Source organism: Aphelocoma coerulescens, chromosome 14 (assembly GCF_041296385.1).
Source record: "Aphelocoma coerulescens isolate FSJ_1873_10779 chromosome 14, UR_Acoe_1.0, whole genome shotgun sequence".
Taxonomy (NCBI): domain Eukaryota; kingdom Metazoa; phylum Chordata; class Aves; order Passeriformes; family Corvidae; genus Aphelocoma; species Aphelocoma coerulescens.
The window spans coordinates 14535801-14560429 of record NC_091028.1 but is presented as its reverse complement, the minus strand read 5'-3'; the positions used below and the strand labels follow the sequence as shown (position 1 = coordinate 14560429).

Sequence of the window (24629 nt, the reverse complement as noted above, 5' to 3'; positions counted from 1 at the left end):
CACAAAAAACACCAGAAGGAACATACCTGTACCTGCTTAACTAACACTGTTATGGTTAAAGACTCTGTAATTGCCTGGATTTTTAGTTTTATGGTGAATGACTTACTTCAGATATTGACCTAGAACATCACTGCTGTAGAAACCTCAATCTTACAGGTTTTAACAGATTTGATCTGAATTTAGTAATCTGTGTAATTCCTGTTTTCCCCTGCTCACTGCTCTTTTGTATGGTTTCTCTTTAGGAACAGCCCAATCAGGCCAACTTTGCCAACATTTGCACTGGCTTAGAGGTCTTAAGTTTCCTGTTGACTGTGCTGCAGCCCCCTGCTATCCTGAGCAGCTTCAAGCCACTACAGAGAGGGGTAGCAGCCTGTATGACCTGTGGGAACACCAAGGTTCTGAGGGCTGTGCACAGTTTGCTGTCTCGCTTGATGGGCATTTTCCCCACAGAGCCAAGTGAGTGCTGTTTGCTTCCTCCCTTTATCCTTTATTGCTGCATAACTTAAGTGGTTGAGGGTGGGATGAAGGCACTCTTTGGATTGTGCTAATATTCTGTTTTATGATTCCTGCGTTTAATGGTCCATTTTGGCTTGCACTTTGAACCTCTGATTAAAAAAGGAAAAGCTGAAATAAGTGATCATGTGGAATACATCATTATCCATTGACATAAAAACTTAATAACCTGTGGCTGTCATAACTTCAGTTCAAGAAATGCATGCTATGAATTTAATGTATTTTTGCAGTTAAATTTTTCAGCTTCAGAAGTGCAATTTTTTAGTTGTTGAGCTTTGCTGTTTTGCTGAAACAAGGAAGGGAGATAAAGTGTAAAAGAGAGGCAATAGGTGATATGCTGTGTCTTAATAGAAGCTAATTTAGATAATCTTTTCTTGGTAAAAAGTAGGCCAATAATGCAAGACTGCTCATCAAATTGAGTTACTCAGAAGAAGTGGTACACTATTATAAAAGGCATACTGGTACAATAAAGAGGTTTATATAAGTGAGGGATCCCTGTTTGTAGGCAAGATAAGACTCCAGTGCTGTTTTAGTGACTGTACACTCACAGTGTGACTGTTCTTTGCCTGTTCTGTGGATAATGTTACCAAAAGTAAACACATCTCTAAACTCTGCAGGTACCTCAAGTGTAGCTTCCAAGTATGAAGAGCTGGAGTGCCTTTATGCTGCAGTTGGGAAGGTTATCTATGAAGGCCTGACTAATTATGAAAAAGCCACCAATGCCAACCCTTCCCAGCTCTTTGGTATGTGTCCCACATCCCTGGCAGCTCTGTGGGAATGGCCCTGACTGAGACTTGTCTTTGTTATGAGCTTCCCTTTTCCATGAGGAAATGGCAATCTGATCTAATGCAGAGGAAGCTGTGGGAAGCGTTTCAAGCTAACTTGTGAGATGAGCTTGGGATGTCAAATCTGTGAAGAAAGGGAATGGAGGGGGCTCATTGCATTCTGTCTTCTCCCTGAGGTGACTTGGGAGCAACTACTGGAGGTGGGGAGCTGTAGATCTGCTAGGTGGGAGCCTTTTGTATTCAAAGTGCATAGGAAAAAGCTACAGTATTGAAAATAGCTAAAAAATAAAGTAAAAGTTACTGGAAGCTTCTTACATGGGAAAAACCAAATCCTGCAGGTCCTCTGAGATACAACAGAATAGTTAAGGAATCTGTGTAAACAGTCTTATGTGTTCCTGCCTTTCTTTTAAATTTTTTTTAAAGCCTTATTTATTAGCTGATTTAGATGGTGTATTAAGATATATGTATTTATAGATCTTCAATTCTCAGTAATCAAGAAATTACAAAAATACTGTTTTTTCTTGGGTGACAAAATCTGAATTTTTAACATAGACCATTCTGAAGAGCTGAAATGTTTTTCTTTTCTTGTTTTTTTGTACTTACTGAACTGCTAGAGAACTCAGCTACACAAAAGAATGACAAAGATGTATTGGAATAATAGAGTTTGGCCCAGAAGTGGTTGTGTTGGTAATACAGACCTGAAATTGTACAATATTGGAAAACCTGCTGATTTAAATGGCAAATGTCCTTCACTATTCTGTTGTGTGAGCTGTGTAGATGGTTGTAATTTCACCTTGGGAATTGCCTATTTGTCAGATGTCAGGACGTGCTTTACATCAAACTAACCATGAAAGATGTTTCTTACATTTTGTCCAGAGCTCCCTTAAAAGCAGCAACACAATCAAGTTGTCAGGAGGTGCATTTTGTAGTAATTCTGTGGCTCAGAGGCTGGACTTTGTGGGCCAAATTTTGTGCCCATCTGAGCATAAAAAGAAATCAAAACTTTAGCAGGAGCCATTCAATGATCAGAGCTCTGTGATGTGCTCTGTAGATATGTTGAATTAGAAAGTTGCAGGAGGTTTTTTTTCAGTGGGTATAATTTTACAGGATGTGTGTGCTTTTTTTTTTTAAAGAGTGAAGTAGTCAACTTAGTTAACTTCTTCAATCTACAGAAACTGATTTATGAAACTTCTTAAATTTTCTAGATTAGAAAAGCAAAATTATAATTTTAAAATTTATTTTTTTTTTAATTACTAAACCCAGGCCTAGTCATCTAAGAGTTTGTCTACTTTTTGCTACTAAAACAGACGTGCAACATCAGGAGTAGTTACATTTTTTTCCCAGTCTTGGGGAAATATTTGCTCTCAATTCTTCCCTTCCTGTCCTCCCTTTTTCCCCTTGCTCTTCATCACACACTTTTATATACAAAACTCTGAAATATTTTGATTAGTGCAAAAGTAACCTTTTAGACAGTCTAAGGACGAAAGTTGAGACTGAAATTTTTCTGCAAATCTCTCCAGATTTCTAATGTTTGTAACTTGGATAGTCCCATCCTTCTTTTATGGCATCCATGCCTTAGTCAGGTCATGCCCAAGGGAAGTTTTACTTCCTGAAGTCTTGTTTTTATCTCTAGGGACTCTGATGATTCTGAAATCTGCATGTAGCAACAACCCCAGCTACATTGACAGGCTGATCTCAGTGTTCATGAGATCCCTGCAGAAGATGGTCAGGGAGCACCTGAACCCACAGGCCACAGCAGGAACAGCAGAAGCAAATACAGGTATTACACTGTATAGTCTGTTAATGATTGGAAGTGTTATAAAGTATTAAAACATCTTCATCCTAAAGGCATTCAGGTGTCTTTGCAGAGTTTGTGTGCATTGTTACTTGTTGAAAAACACTTGAGCCTTAGTGAGTGGAATTACTGAAGTAGTGAGAGCTAAAAATGCACTTAGGAGTTCCAGTTACCTGCTTAGTATGTGAATTTCAGTATTAGCCTAACCTTCTCAGTGAATGGTTAGTGAAGTAGCTGTTGAGCTGCAGCATACATAGAAATAGTGACATTCTTTAAGGCTTTATGGTGTTGATGGGAGACAGGCTGAATTTTTTTGATTGCTCTGTGCTTTCACTTTTTTTTGCTCCTTCCTATTTTATAATAATGGAACAACTGTGAATTAACTTGTTGGAGCTGATGCTTTAGTTTTTATCTTAAAATAGCATCTTTTTGAGTTTGTATAATTCTGTCTGTTGTCAAATGAATTAGGTCATGAGTCACTGAAAAAATCAGATGTTCTTGTAGAAGTGCTAGTAAAGGGCCTTGTAATTTACTAATGAATAAGCTACTGAGGAAAACACTTTGAGAGAATTGCTGCTGTTAGATTCCCAGCCCATACTTTAATTAGGTAAATGAGAACCTTGTAAATTTTATTAACACTGAGAAACAATTGGAAAATTATTAAACTTGACAGATAAGCAAGTCAGGAAATTAGCTGAACAGAATTAGAGAATTAGCTGCATCACACAATTTCTTTGTTACAAAGTTAATTGTAGTTTTTCAGTATTAGCGGTCTGTAATACCTTTTACTAAAGATTTGCAGAAAGGAAAAACAGACTTGCCTTTAGGATTTTGAATGGATTGGGTTTTGAAAGGAGTCACAGAATCATAGAATGGTTTGGGTTAGAAGGAACCTTAAAGATCTGATTCCAACCCCCTGCCATGGGCAGGGACACCTTCCACTAGACAGTTGCTAAAGCCCCATCCAACCTGGCCTTGGATTTTCTCTTAGTTCTTTAGGAATGTAAAGTAGTAATTACGAACTCTTTATTTCTGGGGATGTATTTCCAGGCAATAGGTTGTTGTTATTTTTAAAATTACAGTATCTTATCTGGAAGATAACCCTTTTTTTGCATCCATAGCAGGTACAAGTGAACTGGTAATGCTAAGTCTGGATCTTGTGAAAACTCGCCTGGCTGTGATGAGCATGGAAATGAGGAAAAATTTCATACAAGCTATTCTAACATCGCTCATTGAAAAATCCACTGATGCCAAAATTCTTCGTGCAGTGGTAAAAATAGTGGAGGAGTGGGTGAAAAACAATTCCCCGATGGCAGCTAATCAGGTAAATTGAGTAGATGAAGTCATCTTTGCTGTCAAATACTAAATAGCTATGAGCCACTATTATTCATCAGTTTTGACAATGAAGTTTGTAATGATCTGTTATAGATGTTTAGATGCCCGTGGTGAAGTTTAGCCTGTCTTCATCCCCTGTGAAAATAGCTGCAGCTATAGATGCTTGGCATTTTATAGGCTTATGTTTGGTGTTTGATCTCAAATGCTGCTTTGTGAAGAACTTCCTTTAAAGTAAAGTTTTAAAATATGCTTCACATTACCCTAGGTAGAAAGATTATTCAGGAGAAAGAGGACTAATGCTGATATAAATTGTGTTACACTGTAGCATTTTGTGGCCTCGTCAATCTGCCATATTTCTATTAAGAGTTGAGCACTTAGTCTCGTGCTGTACAAAAGGACCTACACTTTTTATAATATACACAAGAATTTTGTAATCACTGAACAGTTTAAGCCTATTTTTAGGCACAATTTTAAAATTCTCCAGCATATATTAGAAGGATAAATGCTTGAGTTATTTTTTGTATTTTAAGAACTGTGACCTCCCAAGCTATTTTTCAGTACTTTAGAAGTGAAGGTGTCATGTAAAGGATGGCTGAGCTGTAGTCTGAATGTGCTAGTTCTCTGCATGTTTGAAGAAGAATTGACAAAATTAATCATGTCTTCTTTTACCACAGACACCTACTCTCCGGGAGAAGTCCATCCTACTGGTGAAAATGATGACTTACATTGAAAAGCGGTTTCCAGAAGACCTTGAATTAAATGCTCAGTTCTTAGACCTTGTTAACTATGTCTATAGGTAATTATAGCAATTAATCATTTACTGCAGCTTATTGGTTCATAATTTGTACCATATATGAACTTCGTAACATGTCATCAATCTTTTTAGGTCTGAATTAAGGGATATTTTTCTATCTTTTTCTTTGCTAAAATGCAAAATCAATTCACTTCACTGAGACCACAGTACATATTTATGGAAGGCAATTTGAAAACAGAAGTTCCTTAGACAGGATTTTTACTTTTGGCACTGATAAAATATCTCCAGCACCCCAACTTCTTCCTTTCCCAAGATACCAAGGCATCTGACTGTATTCCTAACACTGTGGTCACAGCTGAATTCACATTGTCTTTTCACATCCACAGGATATAAAGATTTTTTTTTTCTTGAAACTTTATTGTAAATTAGACTTTCAGGAGAGTTACTTTCCTAGGTAGACTTGAAGATTTTGAATCACAATGAAATAATTAGAATGCCAGGTATTTAATGGTGTTCTGCTGCTTCACATTATTTTGCAGTCAGTTTGCTGCTCTACTCTGCTGCTTCACTGTGCAAAGCCTTCATGTACACTGGTGCTCAGAAGCTTTTATCAGTCAATAACATTTGTCATTTCAAACACTATACAGACGTGGCTCAGTGTTTCACAACTATGATAAGATTTTATCCTGGAAGAGTATTTCTGATAGTTCTGGGGCAGTTTTACATCAAGCAGCAATATTTTCTTTGCTGTTTCTCTCAAGAACTGCACCTGGCTGTTTGCCACATGTGGGCTTTTACTGAATGTCACCTCTTTGGGGTTTTAGTATGTCCTACAAAACCTAGGGGTCTTCTCTTTCTAATAGCTCTGTTATTTCATCTTTATTAATTTTAGGGACGAGAATCTTTCTGGAAGTGAACTTACAGCTAAACTGGAGCCAGCATTTCTCTCTGGTTTGCGCTGTGCCCAGCCACTCATCCGAGCCAAGTTCTTTGAGGTCTTTGACAATTCCATGAAACGTCGTGTTTATGAGCGCTTGCTTTATGTGACCTGTTCCCAAAACTGGGAAGCCATGGGGAATCACTTCTGGATAAAGCAGTGCATTGAGGTAGGGAAACTACTTGTATCAGAAACGTGTTTTATTCCTCATTTTTCTTGGCTGGCTGTAAAAGCATTAGTGATGTGTGTATTGTCCTTATCAAAGCTGAAAATACCAAGTCCGCTGCCTCAGCTCCTGTGGTGCTTAAAAATATATACAGTGTCTAAACAGTGAAATGCTGATGCTTGGAAAGTGGCTTTAATATAAATGTTTAAAATCTGTTTTCTCTGCCAGAAGCTTAATGACCAGGTTAATACTACTTAAGGAAAACAGCCTTTTACAACTGATAATGAATATAAAAACCCCCCAAGAATTGTTATAGGAGAAGATTTGAGGAAAACTGTTAAGCTGGAATGTCTCCTCTAGTGGTATGACAGCTGTTAGGTAGGATTGCATTGAAATGAAATTGCATCTTTGCTTGGTTTATTTAAAATAAAATGGGACAAACCCTTTTATTTTAACAATTTGCATATTAAAGCATGAATTTAAGGTGACTGTGAACATCATTTTTAGGGTAACAGAGTCTGTATTTATTAGTGGATTGAGGGCACTTAATACATGTGTTAAAAAGTACAAAATACAGATTTTAGGCCTGGGAGATTCTATTAATAAAGGTGATAAATAGCCCTTAAACTTACTATTGCAACTTTTACCTTGTTTGTAAGTATTAAACCATAGTGACTGTTTCTTTGAAGTACTGCAGTAAAATGTATGTTCAAAAGCTCTTGTTACTTTTCCTTGTGGTAGCTGCTGTTGGCAGTGTGTGAGAGGAACACCACGATTGGCACCAGCTGCCAGGGGGCCATGCTGCCCTCCATCACCAACGTCATCAACCTTGCTGACAGTCATGACAGGGCGGCCTTTGCCATGGTGACACACGTCAAGCAAGAGCCTCGGGAGAGGGAGAACAGCGAATCCAAAGAGGAGGTAACTGACAGAAAATGCTGTGGAAAAAGCAATCTCTCTGGTGGAACTCAGCTCTTCCTAGTTTCTCATTGAATAACTTTGGAGAATGTGTCATGAAGATGATGTGTGCGGATTGTGTTGCTTGTGTTTTAAGCATGCATGGGTCTCTCAGAACTCTCATTCATTCATTTAGCCTTTACTTCAGCACTCTAAGCAATTATATGTCTGAACGTGAAGAAGTAGCAGAGACAGGGAGACCTGAAATAAATTGATCAGGAGGGTGTTTCATATTGTGGAAAAAAAGGCAAAACTACATAGAAGATACCTATGTTTATATATACTTATATATAAACTTTATATATACTTACTAAGCTGTTTACTTCTGTGTAGGATGTTGAAATAGACATTGAATTGGCTCCAGGAGATCAGACCAGCACTCCCAAAACCAAGGAGCTTTCAGAGAAGGACATTGGCAACCAGCTGCACATGCTGACCAACCGGCACGACAAATTCCTCGACTCCCTTCGGGAAGTGAAGGTGGGTGCAGGCTGTTGGTGACAAAGCACTTTAATCCTAAAACCTTCAAACTGATCTGAGGTGTTTTTTTTTTTTTTTTTTCCTTCTTCCATCTCACACTTCTGATTTTTTAGCTGAATTTTGTTATGTAGACATCTCTTACAAGCCGTAATTTCTTATGGTAAAAAAATCGAAATTCTAAAAAAAAATTTTTGCCTATGGTAAAAAATTCTTAAGCCTTCACTTCATCACTAGTTATTAATGTGTCCCTTTTCTACAAAATTAAGTATCATCCCCCTTCACCTGTAAGTGTATTTTAACAATTCAGTTCAGCAACTAGTGATGAAAAGCACAGGGTATAGGGTCAAAAATGTGTATCAGCATCTTACGATTAAATAATTTCTAAGAAAATAATTTTAGCTGAGAGCTGTTTAAACAACTCTCACAGTAGTACCAGGTCTCTCCAATTAACCTGATCATTCCTATTACCAAGATAATCAATGTCTTTGCTTTTTCCTTCTTTTGTTTTTGGTGGTTACAGTGGTGAATCGGAGTCTTGATGAACATGAAAATAGGATTAACTTCTTGTTGCTACTCTATATTGTTAAAGAAAACATTTTTATTGAGAAGGCATCTGCATTACTACTTAAACAACTGTATAACTGAACTTTTTGCCACAGAATTAATTGTATTTTCCTATTTCCATGCATCTCTTTGTTTCCAGACGGGAGCGTTGCTGAGTGCCTTTGTTCAGTTATGTCATATTTCTACACCTTTGGCAGAGAAGACTTGGATACAGCTTTTTTCACGACTTTGGAAAATCTTGTCTGACAGACAGCAACATGTGAGAACCCCTCTCTCTCCCACTTACAGATTCCTCTTTGTAAATGACTGCTGTTCCAGGAAAATGTATTTGTGTGGTGACTTTGTTCTCTTGCTTTGAGATATTTGCCATTCTTAGGCTGGTGAATGCTGTATGCCTGTATCGATTCCTCTTTTGAAAGAAATAGGGCCTTTCATTTTACAGACAGAAATGTACTTATTGAATGGTTGTTCCCTGTACTAAAGAGATTTTAAATCTGATTTCTCTAATTGAAGAATCTGAATAGACAGGTAACTATTATGTTTTTTCTTCTAGGCTCTAGCAGGTGAAATAAGCCCTTTCTTGTGCAGTGGTAGCCATCAGGTGCAGCGAGATTGCCAGCCAAGTGCCCTGAACTGCTTTGTGGAAGCAATGTCACAGTGTGTTCCTCCCATTCCCATCAGACCTTGTGTCCTGAAATACTTGGGTAAAACTCACAACCTCTGGTTTCGTTCTACACTGATGTTGGAACATCAAGCCTTTGAAAAAGGACTGAGTCTTCAGATTAAGCCTAAACAGACCACAGAATTCTATGAGCAGGAAAGCATAACTCCTCCTCAACAGGTAATGTTATATTTATTGAAATACCTTATGAAATACTAAGAGAGAAATCTAATACTGACAAGTCCTGCACTAAACCATGACCTCAAGTGTCACATTCACATGTCTTTTAAACACCTCCAATGGCAGTGGTGCTAGCATTGCCCTGGGCAGCCTGTTCCAGTGCTTTACAAGCTTTTCAGTGAAGATATTTTTCGTAATATCAAATCTAAACCTCCCCTGGTGCAACTTGAAGCTGTTTCCTCTTGTCCTGTTGTATTACTGCCTTGTTGAAAAAATTTTGTTTTCTGTGATTCAGTCTGGTGTGTTAGGGAAGACAGGCAAGAGTCAGTGTTACAAGCCTTAGGATTTTTTTGTCATGGATTGTTGTTGTTCTCAGTACTTGGTTGTTACTAATTGCTTGCCTTGTAGAATTTTAAAGAGAGTTTTAATTATAAGCACTTCTCTATTTCCATGTCTCTGTCAGCTTGCCTCAGTGTAGAACATGGGGTTTGCTACCTACTGTGCTTTATATGGGCAGCTTGACTGTGGAGAAATGTGTTCTTAACATTGTAGGAAATCCTGGATTCCCTTGCTGAGCTCTACTCCTTGTTACAAGAAGAGGATATGTGGGCTGGGCTGTGGCAGAAACGCTGCAAATTCCCTGAGACAGCAACAGCCATTGCTTACGAACAGCATGGCTTTTTTGAACAGGTACAGTCTTGATTTTAGAAATGATCTGAGTAGTTCTACTGTCAGGATGAATATTTTGGTCAGCAAGAAAAAACTCTGAATATTAACTTCAGTCTTCTAAAATGGAAAGTGCCATGGCTTCCCTACTGCCTACAGCAATAGTTTGAGGCCTTGTAATACTGAGGTAGGGTGAAATTTTTGTGCACACCCATCAGATTTTCATGACATTTGTCAGGCTGCCAAATAATGGTTATATTCAGGAATGATTTTTTTAATATTCAGGGCTTGCCTTTTTTTTTTTTTTTTAAATTATGAAGGTTTTCTTATCACTTGTTTTTAAAAAGAAAAGAGTATTGAGTTATTGTGTATATAGCAGATGGAAACATGGAATGGTTGGATTTTCTTTAGGCACAAGAAACTTATGAAAAAGCAATGGAGAAGGCTAAAAAGGAGCACGAACGGAGCAACGCCTCCCCTTCCATCTTTCCTGAGTATCAGCTCTGGGAAGACCACTGGATTCGGTAAGACTTGACAGCTGATGTAGAACAAGTATTTCACCCTGCAAATAGAAGCAAAATACCCTGCTGTTGGTTTAAAGCATTAGTTATGAGAATAAACTTATCTCAGGACTCAGCTCAGATACAGGGAAAACTTAAGGGAATAAAACCAGCTATTTTGTATTCCCTTAACAGAACCTCAGCAGTGATATGCCTGAATTGCTGTAAAAATGTAATTTGCTATTCGTAGAAAAAGACTGGAGCTAAAATTTGTTTTTCCTATTTAAAATGGTTGTTCTGGGAGACACAAAATGCAGCTCTTCCCTGTTCACAGATTTCTGTATTATAACTGGTAATAAATAAATTTAAAAAAAACCCAGTTTTCCCATCTGGATAAAACTTCTGCAGTGCCTGCAAAGCTGCTTGTAGACAAACAAATATGCAGATAATATTCTGATACACAACATTTATTGTGACTTTTATTGAATTTTATTTATTTTGGCTTTTTTTTTTTTCCTAACCAAATTGATACTGCTTTTGATTTTCTTAGTTGCTCAAAAGAGCTGAACCAGTGGGAACCTTTGACAGAATATGGGCAGTCCAAAGGTCACATAAATCCTTACCTAGTGTTGAAGTGTGCATGGAGGGTCTCAAACTGGATTGCTATGAAGGAGGCTCTGGTGCAGGTGAGTGAGGGCTTTTTGTGCTCATGTTTAGTTTCTCCTCATCCTGTCTTGGGTATCTTCATCCTTACTGGTTTAAGAACCATCCCATGAGAACAAGCTGGTGGTTATTGTTCTTGAGGCTGCTATAAACTGCAAGGCTCTATGGACTTCTTGGGGCAAATGGCAGACTTCTGTTGGAGTTGCCAATAGATTGTCTGGAATTTTATTTTAGCCTTGTCTATGGTGTCTCTAATCTATAGAAGATGGAAAACATGGGGGGTTTTTTGTGTTTTGGTTTGGTTTTTCTTTGGTTTGTTTTTTCTGTTTTTTTTTTTTTTTTTAATTTTAAGGAAATATATCCTCTTTTCATGGTAAGTAGAGTTGTTCATCTGTGATGAGTTAATATAGAAACATTAACCAGATGTCAAACTGGTATCTAAAAGGTGAGAATACTGCATTAAAAGTGGATCTGCATCACAGGTGGAAAGGAGCTTGCAGATTTTCCTTGCAGTGTTGTATTCAGTGTGATGTTACTGGAATTACTCTGCTAAAGATGCCAGAATTTGCAATAAAGGGGTGAAGTGCATATTTAAAATACAATATGAAGCCAAATCTCTGAGTAGCAGACTGCATATGCAACAAAAACTCTTATGTGTGCTATTTACATTTCAATTAATTTCTTTTGTTCCTTTAAGGCTTAGTATTTTGTGTCCTATTTGAGTATGCAACTTCAGAGGCTAAGTATAGAAATACAATTATTTGAGAAACTTTTAAAGCCTAAAATAAGAACTATATTGTACAGTATATTATAAGCCTTGGGCTTGAGCAGAGTGAAATAGATCATGTCTGACAGGTTCTGGTTTTGTACAATTGCAAGCTGAGTGGAAGTGACAACCCTGAGTAAGTGCTGATATTAAATGTATTAAATGAGGTAGTTTCAGTAATGAGACATTTACTAAATGACTAAGGAGAAGATGCTGCTGAAGCCATAAATGGAGCCTTTGTGACTCTACTCAGGTTCTTGTAAAAGTGTCAGGACATGTTTGCATAAATATTAGGATCTGAAAGAATAATTGATTCTATGCTGCTGTACTCACTACTCCAATTTTATTGATATTCTTGAATGTGGCTGTTTTTTGGTTGATTCACAAGAGAGGCCAGAAAGGATAGCAAATATCTATCAGTTTTCATAAATCTTGGTGAAAGATTTTTAATAATCTACCCATTAAAGTTGAACTATTAAAACAGCAAGTAGCCTTTGATAGGACCCAAGACTCATTTCCATTTGCTCACACTGCCATTGTGTTTAATGATCCAGTAGATAACATAATAAAGAAGGTTATTATTTTCACAGTGTAAGGATGCTACCTGACACGTTCTCTTTGCTGGCTCAGGTGTAAAAGTCAGTTGAGGATAACAGGAATAACAGTTGTAATGGTCACCATACAGTTGATCAACAAGAGGATAATGCAGAGGGATTTCTGTGTTGCACATCAAAGCATAAAGGGCTCGATGTAAAGTGGAGGAAAAAGAAGTGAAAAAGTTGTGGATTAAAGGTGTGCAGTGTCAGCTGCTGAGCACTGGCTCAGTGCAAGTTTGCTCTAAACTGCTCTCAGAATTCAGGTGCTGATACTTCAAGTGCTTTGCTGGGTTTAGTTGCCATATTTCTACTGTTCCAGAATTCTGAGGAAATGGTTTAAAATTATTTTATAAATGATTTTAACACTATGACCTGACTTTGCACCTGTGCTCAGAAATGACCTTATCATAAATTAGAAGGTTGGTTATTGATTACTTGCAAAAATATTAGCAGTTCATTTTCATAGACTTAGCAATGCCCTGGAGTAGACAGGAAATACAATGCTGCATAATGTGGGACAGGTAGGGACAGGATCCTTTTAGGTGAGAAGTTGCCATTACATGTTCTGGAGCCCCTGAAGTATTTCAGACACTGTGTTATCTGCTGAGAAGCATCTTTTGGTTTTGTACAGGGTGAGCTGTTTGCTGTGAGCTTCCTGCTCCTGTGGCAGGGCTGCTTTGGGCTGGTTCAGCTCTTTGAACTGCATTACACTTGTCAGTGTAAAAATACCCCAGCAGCAGCTTGGGCACTTCTACTCTTGTGCTGATCTGGCAGTTTATGTGCTAGCCTGCCCTTGCCAGTAACTTTAGGAGAGCTGAAGCTCCTCTAGTGACATAAATGTTAATACTTCAATCTGATCTGTTTAGAAGATGAGATTCTCTTTAAGGCATTAAAGCTGTTCGTTTAAGAACGCTTTAAAAAAATGAACTGCTTGCATAGGAACGATCTCCACTGGATGTTTTTCCTATTCCATGACCAGGTGGAGTTGAGTTGTCCAAAGGAGATGGCCTGGAAGGTGAACATGTACAGGGGGTACCTGGCCATCTGCCACCCCGAGGAGCAGCAGCTGAACTTCATCGAGCGCCTGGTGGAGATGGCGAGCAGCCTGGCCATCCGCGAGTGGCGGCGGCTGCCCCACGTCGTGTCCCACGTCCACACCCCCCTGCTCCAGGTAACTACCAAAGAGTTCTTATTTCCAGTTGATCTCCAGTAGCAGGTTTCAGAATTTTAGTAGCTGCAAGTGTAAAATATTTCAGTGTTACAGTACTGATAGTTTTTGCATCACGGTATTTTTTTGTTCAAAGTTGCAGAGTGTGTGTTTCTGTTTCTTTGAAGTACCTGGTGCTTGTCAGGAAGAGCTTGTAAGAGATTGAAACCACTTTTTTTTTCAGACCTCCTGAAATATTTTTGGGAAGCACTTGGCACAATTCTGGTTATGTGGAATATGAAATTTAACTATTGCATGAAACGAAGTAGCATGTATTAAATGGTGAAAAATGAATGGTTGTGTCCTCTGCGACTTTCACACATTTTACCATAACAAAACTGGACTGCTGTTTCCTTTTGAAATCAAACATCAAAATCAAGTATCAAATATCAACACCCTGTTGTTTTCTCTTGGATTTAATTATGTAAATAATTCATTTTGCAACTGTAAGAGAAGAATTTTTGAGAGTAGATGTTATTTCCAAGTATAATGGAAGTAGGTGGCTAAATCCATCTTTAAAAAATTGGATTTTGCTTTGAGTTGCTTTTAGAAGCTTCTTGAAAATGAATCTTCTATCCTTTGATCTGTGTGGTACACCTGGAGCCAGTGTGGAAGTGGGGCTGGAGCAGGATCATGCTGGGCTTGGCAGTGTGGGATCTAGGCAAAACATGCCATTCATTTGGCATTTAGGCTGACTTTGTCCCTGTTTAGGTGTCCTATAGATATATACCTGACAAAGATTAGCTCTTGTTCCTGTGGAGGGAACCTTTCATCTCCAGGGAGAAACTGTGGAATGTCTCAGTGCCACATGAACTGAGATGTCATAACAGGGATCATTTCTTGATGGGCCATTGCTCAGAGATCTGTGACTGAGCCCTGCCTGTGGAAGTGCAGAGGACTTTGCTTTGAGTTCTCTTTGATACAGAGGCCTCTGTGATTCTGTTAAGATCAGTAGTTTCATTCTGTGTGTGTGATTCATAACTAATCTACACAGTATGAGAAGGGACCTCTATAAAATGATTGTTCCTGTTGGTAGAGCTCACACAGCAGCTCATACCTTGGAATTTTTATAGTATAAATTGATGCATCAGATGAAGTGAATGAATATGGAAGTTTTCTCCATATTCAGAAGAAATTATCAAGTAAATAGGTACAGTGTGTGAGCTCACAGAATAACCTTAGATGGTTTCTCAATGAATTTAATTCCTTCCTGATAAGTTTTCACCCATATTTCAAGTTTCCCCTCCGCCCAAGAATGGCAGCATCTGCAGCATGAGAAGATTAATATTGCTAAATAAAGTATTTAAGTACTTTCAGATATCAATTAAAACAAGCTTTTAAAACAATCTAATATGTATATATCCCTCATGAAGAAATGATAAATTAGTCAGTGACTGACAGAGGTACAAATGCAGCCTTCAATTTGCACTGCAGTAATTACTTTTTTTTTAATATCAGATAGTATGTGATTAAATACCCATGAGAAAATTAAATTTATGTGATGAATGGGTGTAGGATGAAGGTTAAGCTATTGTGAGAGCTGATACTGAGATGACTGTAGGAAAATATTACTTTAATTTATTTTGTTTCAAGAGATTTCACTCTATAAATTTGGACTGCCTTTTTTCTTCTCAAATAGTTATCTCATTTGGTTGATTAACAATGAATACAACTGTTATCTGCCAAGTGGTAGCTTAGAGTATACTACACTGCCTTTATTGTACTACAGGTAATTAAATTCCATTAAAGTTTGTGGGCCTTTTCTTCAGGTGGTTGAAGTTTTAACAAACTGTCTTCTGCCTTTAGTGGGTTCGAGACTGCTGCCATCTTCTGTTTGCTCCTTATTTATATTGTTTAATGTCTTCTAGGCAGCACAGCAAATAATTGAACTTCAAGAAGCAGCCCAAATAAATGCAGGATTGCAACCAACTAATCTGGGGAGGAACAACAGCTTACATGATATGAAGACTGTTGTAAAGACTTGGAGGAACAGGTTACCTATCGTGTCAGATGATTTATCCCACTGGAGCAGCATTTTCATGTGGAGGCAACATCATTACCAGGGTAAGTTTGCCTGATCCAGCATGCACTCATCACGGAATTTTCTAACAACACATTGTTTGAAATAAGTGGCTTGATTTTGTCAAGTTTTAGACTTTATTCAATTTTCATTTAAGTGTTTCATCATCTTAAGTCATCCATATCATATGTGTTGCTGTGTAAGATGCTGCTCTCTGTACAATGCCATTTACAATGACAAGCACTTCACATTCCCTTTCCAGCCATTGTGACTGCATATGAGAACAGCTCCCAGCATGATCCCAGTTCCAACAATGCCATGCTGGGAGTTCACGCCTCCGCTTCTGCCATTATCCAGTACGGAAAGATCGCTCGCAAGCAAGGGCTGGTCAACGTGGCCCTGGACATCCTGAGCCGCATCCACACCATCCCCACCGTGCCCATCGTGGACTGCTTCCAGAAGATTCGGCAGCAAGTCAAGTGTTACCTTCAGCTGGCTGGAGTCATGGGCAAAAATGAGTGTATGCAGGTAGGGCAGCTGTATCCCTGAAGCTGTTGTTGGAACTCGTGAGATGGCAGGGGCCATCAGATACGTGGATCTAAACAAGCTGCCTCTATCCAGAGCAGAGGCTCAGTTTCGTTGGCAGGGAGTGTTGTTTTAAGTTGTGCTCTTAGTCCAAAGCAGTTAATGTCCTCTTTGAACTGGATACTGTGAACATATTAAAAAGTAGCTGACCCAGAAGTAAAGTGGGAGTAGGTTTTTTGAAATCCTACAAGATCGATATATGGAAGGGACTTTGAAAATGGCGTTATTTGTGATGGGAAGAAACAACAGTGCTGCAAGACTAACTGAAGCTCTAAGTCAGTTCTGAGTGTCTGACTCATGAGTGGTGAAGTAAATTGTATGTGTTGATAGGGAAAAAATGTGATTTTAGGCAAAACTCCCTGGCCTGTGGTTGATCAGCAAACAAACCTTGTAATATATAGCAATATAAATAATATTACAACATAAACAAGGTGGAAAAATAACCTGCTAAATGCTGTCTGTAGTATTTGGTTTGCATAAGCCAGTGGAAACGTAAAATTGTTGTCAGACTGTATTTTTTAAAATGAAAATGGAATACTAGAAAGCTGTGCTATTTAAATTTCAAGAGAATATTTTGGCTGTTGTTTTATGGCACTTTTATTTAATAAATCCTTCCCGTTTAAAAGACTTTTCTCACTAAGGCTTATTTAACAGGGTCTTGAAGTTATTGAATCAACCAACCTGAAGTACTTCACCAAGGAGATGACTGCAGAGTTTTATGCATTGAAGGGGATGTTCTTGGCACAGATTAACAAGTGAGTATGCTGGCTGCAAGAGGCACTAGCACACATCTGAGAAAAATGCAGCTGAAGTATTCAACAACAGAAAAGCTGTTCCATATCTTTATACCAGTCTAAAATTTCTCACAATTGTGTAACAAAGTAAAAGTATCTATGAGAGTTCCTTTGCAGTTTGAAGATGTAATGATTGGTCATATATTAAGGTGTTTTAGGGAAGAAGTAGTTATAGCAAACATTGCATGAGTTGATTTTTTTTCCAAGTTTTGTATTTCAAGGGAAGAGATGAGGTAGGGAGAATAAATTTGTTCAAAGCTTTGTAGTTCATGATAATTTTTTTTTCTTCCCTTTTTCTGTTAGTACTTGGACAAACTGATGTCTAACTGATGTCCTTGTGTAATTGGCAAAAGGAGGTTACTTGAATTGTGTTCTTAATAATTATCACATACAAAACCAAGGAGAAAAGGTTCAGTCCATAAGCTTACAGCTGCTTAAACAAAATTAACCTCTGTTTCTCTCATTTCTGTTTCATTGTCTTTGGCTGTCTTTTTAATAGCTGCAGCTGGTGAAGGCACAGGGAAATCTGTGGTGGTGTAGCTCAGGCAAATCTGGTGTGTGATGCAGTGTGGAAATGGAACATTTATTTCAGACAATTGAACTGAAAACACTGATGTGGTGTGTTGGAGTCATCTTGCACTGCAGCAATTAAACACCCAGGTGCAAGCCTTGCTCTCACACAACTATTTCTGTAATGGTTTTGCTTTGTCCTGACAGGTATTTTATGATTTTGAGGAAGATCTCTCTTTAATTCAATAAATAAATCTCAACAGTCAAATTTTGTTTGGTGATGCCAAAAGGACCCCTTCAGATTTCAACAGCTTTTAGCAGGCATGGGCTTTAATGGCAGTTTTATTACATGTTACATATGGGTGGAATAATTCCTTTACCACTGCATTGTGGCCACTTATGGAAGGAAATCCATCAGGTTTTAAGCTGTACACTGCAACCTCACGTAGCAATTCAAGTCAGGAAATGATGAATATCTTCTGTGGATACAAGAGAGAATTTTAAATAGGCAGAATGCAATTACCTTGATGGAAAGTACAGTGGGCTTTTATATGGTCACAGGCTCAATTGTAGTTGAGGTGTAAAGAGAAGAAAATGTGCTTCCCCCATATTTTTAATTTTTTTTAAATTCTTGCAGAGAATTGTCTCTATTTATTCCTTCAGGATAAAATGGATAAAGGTTTCTGTTTAAAACATGGTTCTGATGTGTACTGAGTTTCTTAAGCTTACCAAAAACCACACAAGCATTTTTTAGCACTGCAGTTGAGGTCAGGAATTTAGGAAGGTTTCAGTTAGGCCCAATGGCAGTGTTAAACCTGAAAATGGGACTGCTGATTGATTACCTGTGTGTCAGTGAAACTGAATTTAAAGGTCACCTCTGCTCCTGCATCCTCCTGTGCTGCCCATTGGCTGGGCAAGGTTATAGAAACCATTTAAAAAAAAATCATCTCGGGTGTCAAGAGTGATGGATTGTAGAGTGGGAAGAAGGAAAACGGAGGGAGAAGTCCCTTTTTTATAAAGAGGAAGTAGTGATATAAAGTCATCCATCAGGCTGCTGCTGGGCTGGTTCACTTCAAACCTTCATCCAGGGTGCAGGAAGCTTCTGAAGGCAAGGACACTAATGTAGCACAGAAACTAATACATGACAGACAAAGCTGTTTTCCTTTTTAGAGTTATGCCTCAGTAGCTGGTCATTTTAATTTAGTAGTATAATCCACCAAGCTAATATTGTTATGTTAAAAATACATTACAGGTAACCTCAAAAAATGAGTCAAACAAGCACTATGTTACCTTCATATGGTTTATTTCAATGCTTATTCTGCAAGGGAGAAGTGAAGCTCTTTCTGTTAATAAAGTGTCTTGAAATACTTTAAAAGTTTCTTCATTTTGGGAGTGCTTATGTGAGTTTTCTCATCCTTTACTTGTATACCTAAGAAGTAATACAGATTCAAGGGCTGGATATATGTTGGGATGAATCAGGCTAAATTTTGGACTTGTAACACTTGAGGAAACATGGAGAAAACCTCAGGAGTAACAAACAAATAATCTTTTGGTTAGCCAGAACTGTGTGATTAACCTTCAAATTCCTTCACTTTTTCCTGTTGAAAAAATAAACTTTTACAGCTGTGGGGATGAGGAACTGACTGTTTCCAGAAACTGTTGATTGTAAAATTTTTTATGACTTCACTGGAAAAGGAGTTAAGCAAGATGCAGTCCTCTGAAAGATAACATGTGTAACATCTTCCCAATGTTGCTTTACTCCTTGTTTTTGCTCAGCAGAGCAGCATATTTAAATGATTTTGCTTCCACTCCCCTTGTGTTATCATCTGCTCTTCTTTCTCCCAGTTTCACTGCTTGGGTTCCCACTGGGGTGCACTGGAAGTTTTTTTTTTCTTTTTTTTAAAGGGAGTATCTGGGGATTTTTAACACTTACAAAACTGTTTCCATTATGAAGTGTTTACTTTTGTAGGTGCTGAACTTTAAGGAAAGCAATGACAAAACAGTTGAAAGGGACCTTACCAGAGAACCTAATGCAAAACTATCACTACGTATTAAGAAAGTAATTGCTTGCCCTATCAGAAATCTGACTTACACCGCAGGGAGTTACTAAATGCTATAAAACTCATATTCTTACTTGTCACCATGCAGGTCTGAAGAAGCAAACAAAGCTTTTTCTGCAGCTGTGCAAATGCACGACGTGCTGGTGAAAGCCTGGGCCATGTGGGGGGATTACCTGGAGAATATCTTTGTGAAGGAGCGGCAGCTGCACCTGGGCGTGTCTGCCATCACTTGCTACCTGCACGCCTGTCGCCATCAGAACGAGAGCAAGTCAAGGAAATACTTAGCAAAGGTGAGGCCTAGGTGGCTGAAAAAGAACCTGTGCAATTAGAGAGAGGGTTACTGGTGGAAAGCTCTAATTTAGGTGGAAAGGCTGTGTGTGGTTGGTCTGGTTGCACATAACTCATCTTGGGGTGTTTTATTTCATTGGGATGTCTGGGGTTTCCTTTAGATGTGGAGCCTTTCTGTAGGAGGAAGAGGACAAATCACATCCGGCATTTCTGCTACATAATGTGGTGAAATAATTGCAAAAGGGCATCCTTTGCTTCTTTAAAAAGTAACATAGTTTGAGGTCTGTTTATCATTATTATGGGTAAATAATATTGATTTTTACCTCAGTATTGTGTTTTATTCAAGATAATCCTTTTCTGTTTTAGTCTGAAATTCAACAGACTTTTAGCTAAAAAAGCTATTTGTAGTATGCATTTCTCAGTTTGAGGATATTTAATCTCTTTCATGAAGGAAATTAAAAAATTATAGCAGACCAGGGAAGTCAATCTGTTCTGACCATGAAACAAACACAGAAAATATTTTTTGAGATTAAAAGTGGCCTCAATAGCACTCTGAATTTATTGGTCTCCCTCTCTGGTTGCATACCAGTTAATGATTTGAGTCAATGCTTAATATATTTACATATAAATTAAACTAGAAGACATATCATTAGGGGTGGACAGTTAAAGTAATTTAGAACACCCAAAGAAATAATCAAATTCTTACATCAATGTTCATTTATCTCAGTTGCATATTTTAGGTTCTATAAAAATGCCTAAATTTATATCCACACCCCTAGCCAAAAACCCAAAGAATTTCTGGAATGCAGTCATGTTCATTTGCTCTTTCCTGTCTTGTTTCACAGCAAGGAGTACACTTACATTTAAATTTTAAATTCTTAACATATAATTTCTAAGGGAAAAACTAACATTGGCCAGGCATAGTGAATGTAAGTTCTTGTCTCTGAGGCAGCTTTAAAACTTACAAGGACTCCACAGTCATATTAATAAAGTATCTCTGCTTTTGTGCATCATAATGATTGATGGGCCTTAAATTTAAGCACTGAGAGATTCTTTTGGAATTCTCTTCCAGGTTCTTTGGCTGCTGAGTTTTGATGATGATAAGAACACCTTGGCAGATGCAGTGGACAAGTATTGTATTGGTGTCCCACCCATCCAGTGGCTTGCCTGGATCCCACAGCTGCTGACATGCCTGGTTGGCTCAGAGGGCAAACTCCTCCTCAACCTCATCAGTCAGGTACAGAAGATAATCTCTAATTCTTTACTGTCTGTAATCTTTGTTGGCAAGATGACACATGAATATCTTTTAAAGCAAATTACAAAAACACCAAGCTTTAAAAATGGTATTGTTTGCAACTGTTGATTGTGTTAAACAGTGGTAATTTCTGTCTTTAAGGAGGATATTTTAAATTTCAAAGTGAGTTTTACTTGCTGAGATTTAATCCACTGAAATTGTATCCCTATTTGCACGAGGCACTATAGCTGTCCTTCTGGAATTCTATTTAATACATTTTTGTGAATGATATAGAACACACAAAATAGTTAAAAATACTTGTAGCATAGGAGTAGGGATAAGGAATGGTTGACTTTAGTAGCTAAAGCTTGGTATTGTCTGGCAACACCAGTGTGCTCGACTGCCTTCTGACAGAAATAAACTCATTTCAGCACATTGTAGACACTTTCATATTTGTTGAGATCTGTATAAAGTCTTTAGAAGTGAGTGCTTGCTCAGCAGTTATAAACTAGTTGGAGCTTCGACTTACAAATATCACAGATGCTCCTGTCTGTCTTGCCTTTAAACATCAGGTACATAGAAAAAACACGAAATTAAAAAATATCATATTTTCTGTGTTACTGTTTTAAAACTCTACAATTCTCTTCCATTAAATTTTGAGTTACAGCCTGAAGCATTTGTGTGTCAGGTTAGTGATGTGCCATAAATACCGTATTACTGAACAGTTCAGTTCCATTGCAGTATTTCTACCACTTACCATATCCATTTGGATGGAGAAAGGATCTATGATTTAGTAAAATTGTGGCTGGAGAAGCCTCAAATGATGTCTTAAGATGTGCTCTATTGCAGGTAGTAGACACATGGTTTCTTTCCTTTAATAGATACTGAGATTTACAGATTTAAATAGGTTGCTGAATGTTAACATCTCTTTAGGGTTTTTTTTTTTAATGGAAGCCATAAAATCCTGTTTTTATTTTTGGGTGCAGTTGGTATCCCCTTACATTAAGTGCCACAATTAGGTGGAGTAAAGTTACTCTCTAATGGGCTTTCTTATCAAGTATCGTGGGGCTTGCTGGGAATTGTGGCCTAATTTAAAGACTAACCACTGTCATTATGTCTGTTTTTCTTCCATTATGCACATGAGTAAGATCTTTGAGCTGGCCCAGCTGGGGCTCTGACATTATGCTACTTTCAGGTTTATTAGGCAATATGATCTGGAAGCTCTAATTAGGTAATGTCTTAGCAGTGTGTGCAGGGAGCTACCAATTCATCCTCTTCGGGTTTTTCTTAAACAAAGAATCTTTAATTTCCATGAGCTTTTATTTAACACAAAGAGCTGATTATTCCTGAATTAGACTCATTTACAAGAGAATCTGTCCGTGTTGATGTGATCTGTAGTCAGTATTCCTTAACTGAGAAATGTGTATCTCCAAATAGGTGGGAAGAGTCTATCCCCAAGCTGTTTATTTCCCTATCAGGACCCTCTATTTGACCTTGAAGATAGAACAGCGAGAGCGCTACAAGAGTGGTGAGTTTGGTCCTGATAGAATTGCTTGGGCTCTTTGTAACTTAATTGTTATGTTGTGTTTCTCTGGATTTTACAGAGAAAACAGATTCTTTAGAAAACCCACTTAGTGAGGCTAAGGAAGAAAATTCTTGATAAGCTTTGCTTGCATTGATTTGTTTCTGTCAAGTTAAATCTGCAGATGGCTTGAGCTGTCTCAGATTTTCTTGTATTAAATACTCACCAAGAAGAGTTTAATCTCTTTCATTCTCGTGTCAGTTATTGAGAATCACATGTTCTTTACTGGATGTTTATCTTGATAAATTTTTGGAGAAGGAGAAAATTACTGGTTTATAAATACAGGAGAGTGTCACAGTTTTTTAAGATTCTCTTGCCTAATTTTCATTGGAAGCATGAACTGTGCAACATTCAGTTTGTTTTCAAAGAGCAATGCTTGTAAAAATAATATCTCCATAATAACTTCTTATAGTGAATTTTCAAGTAAAATGAGCATCTAAGTTTACACCACATAAAATCAATGTTGGCTTTGAGAAATGTTTGGGAAAGCATTCAGCAACTTGCACAACAACTGGCTTCCCAAGAACAAATCACATCTGGAACAGTTGTGTCAAATGATTCCACGGAATTTAGTTGTTCTTTTGTCCCATATAATTTCCAGCAAATCCTGGGAGAGCTACTTGAAGAACTCTCATTTCAGTTCTGTGTTCTTTATTATAAAGTGCATTGTTTATTTAATTGCCCTTTCCACTTGGGAATTAGTTCACTTAATTTCTGTATAAAATTTGGAAGGGCACTAAACATTAAATAATGTTTTATTTTTCTTTGGGTGCTCCTTTGCAGAAGGAGATGCCCATGTGCCCTAATAATTTATTCTTATCCAGCAACAGTAAATTATTTCCCTGTAGGTTCTGCCAAAAACCACTGCTGGGTGGGTGGGTTGTGTGAGTTAGTGGGGGTCATCTGATAAAGCAAAACTCTGCTGATCACTGTCTGATACAGTTGTCATGCTAGAGATGTTTTGTGCTAAAAGATACAGAATGTGACAGTTTGTCTGTTGTTGGCATGAACATATTTATTCTTTAGTTATGTGTGAAAGGTCTCCCCAAAAGGGAAGGGAAAAAACCACCCATAATTCAGGTTATTTGATCCTCTGTGAAACAATGTCTGTTACTTCAAGAGCATAGGTTGGTAATGTAAAAGCTACACCTCCTATGTAGTTTTGAAGAGTGTTTATTTTGCTTTAATGTTGGGAAGTCTGTACCACTAAACAGCATTTGGTGCAGAGTTTTCTCTCTACAAAACCCCAATTTTCTTTCTAAAAAAAAATTTTTCTGAAACTCAGTAAGTAATACATCATTAATACTTAATGTAAATCTCAAGCCAATTGTTGGGATGATTTATTTTATTTCAAATGGGCGCGTATCAAGGTCGTGAAAGGTAATTCTTCCTTCCTTTATAATGTTCACTTTCCAGATTCAGGGCAACAGCAGCCAAGTTCAGTTGGAAATCAGTCCCACTCTGCCTCAGACCCCGGGCCCATCAGAGCCACTGCCCCAATGTGGAGATGCAGCAGGATTATGCACATGCAGCGGGAATTGCATCCAACACTTCTGTCCTCCCTGGAAGGCATTGTGGATCAGATGGTCTGGTTCAGAGAGAACTGGCATGAAGAGGTATTTGGCTTCAATACACCTTCATATGTATGCATCATATAAGGGAAATTTAACTGCAAAATATTTATCCAGAATTAATTTTAAACATGAAAGCAGAACTATTTGTTTTGATTAGTAAACTGATGTATTTGTAGAAGTAACTGTTCTGATTGGAGTTTAAGGATCTTGGTTATTTCTGGAAGCAGTACAGAGGCTTTGCAGAACTGTTAATGTGATGAATGCCTCTAGCATTTAAGCTGTTGCTCATACTAAGTGAAAATGTGTATTGTTACACTGAGTTTCAATGATACCAGTTTCCTTCTTGAGCTGGTGGTCTGTGACAGGTGGTGATTGTTACCTGAAATTTGAATTACAACGGAGAGCAGATGGACCTGCCACTCTGCTGTTATTTGCTTCTCGAGGTGTTGGACTATTC

At 37.9% G+C, this 24629-nt stretch overlaps 1 protein-coding gene across 4 annotated transcripts in view; it reads left to right on the top strand.

Annotated features, from left to right (window-relative positions):
- Positions 1-24629, top strand: part of TRRAP (transformation/transcription domain associated protein) — a 77256-nt gene that overhangs the window by 37130 nt on the left and 15497 nt on the right. For all 4 annotated transcript variants that reach the window (XM_069030385.1, XM_069030384.1, XM_069030381.1 and 1 more), the window contains 21 exons: positions 243-456; positions 1131-1256; positions 2932-3078; positions 4215-4417; positions 5103-5224; positions 6075-6288; positions 7027-7206; positions 7576-7722; positions 8426-8545; positions 8840-9127; positions 9680-9817; positions 10205-10317; positions 10844-10979; positions 13298-13489; positions 15394-15589; positions 15808-16073; positions 16785-16885; positions 19583-19784; positions 20855-21019; positions 22454-22544; positions 24015-24214. In XM_069030385.1, coding sequence (XP_068886486.1) covers positions 243-456; positions 1131-1256; positions 2932-3078; positions 4215-4417; positions 5103-5224; positions 6075-6288; positions 7027-7206; positions 7576-7722; positions 8426-8545; positions 8840-9127; positions 9680-9817; positions 10205-10317; positions 10844-10979; positions 13298-13489; positions 15394-15589; positions 15808-16073; positions 16785-16885; positions 19583-19784; positions 20855-21019; positions 22454-22544; positions 24015-24214 — 3561 coding nt within the window. The remainder of the gene's footprint in view (positions 1-242; positions 457-1130; positions 1257-2931; positions 3079-4214; positions 4418-5102; positions 5225-6074; positions 6289-7026; positions 7207-7575; positions 7723-8425; positions 8546-8839; positions 9128-9679; positions 9818-10204; positions 10318-10843; positions 10980-13297; positions 13490-15393; positions 15590-15807; positions 16074-16784; positions 16886-19582; positions 19785-20854; positions 21020-22453; positions 22545-24014; positions 24215-24629) is intronic.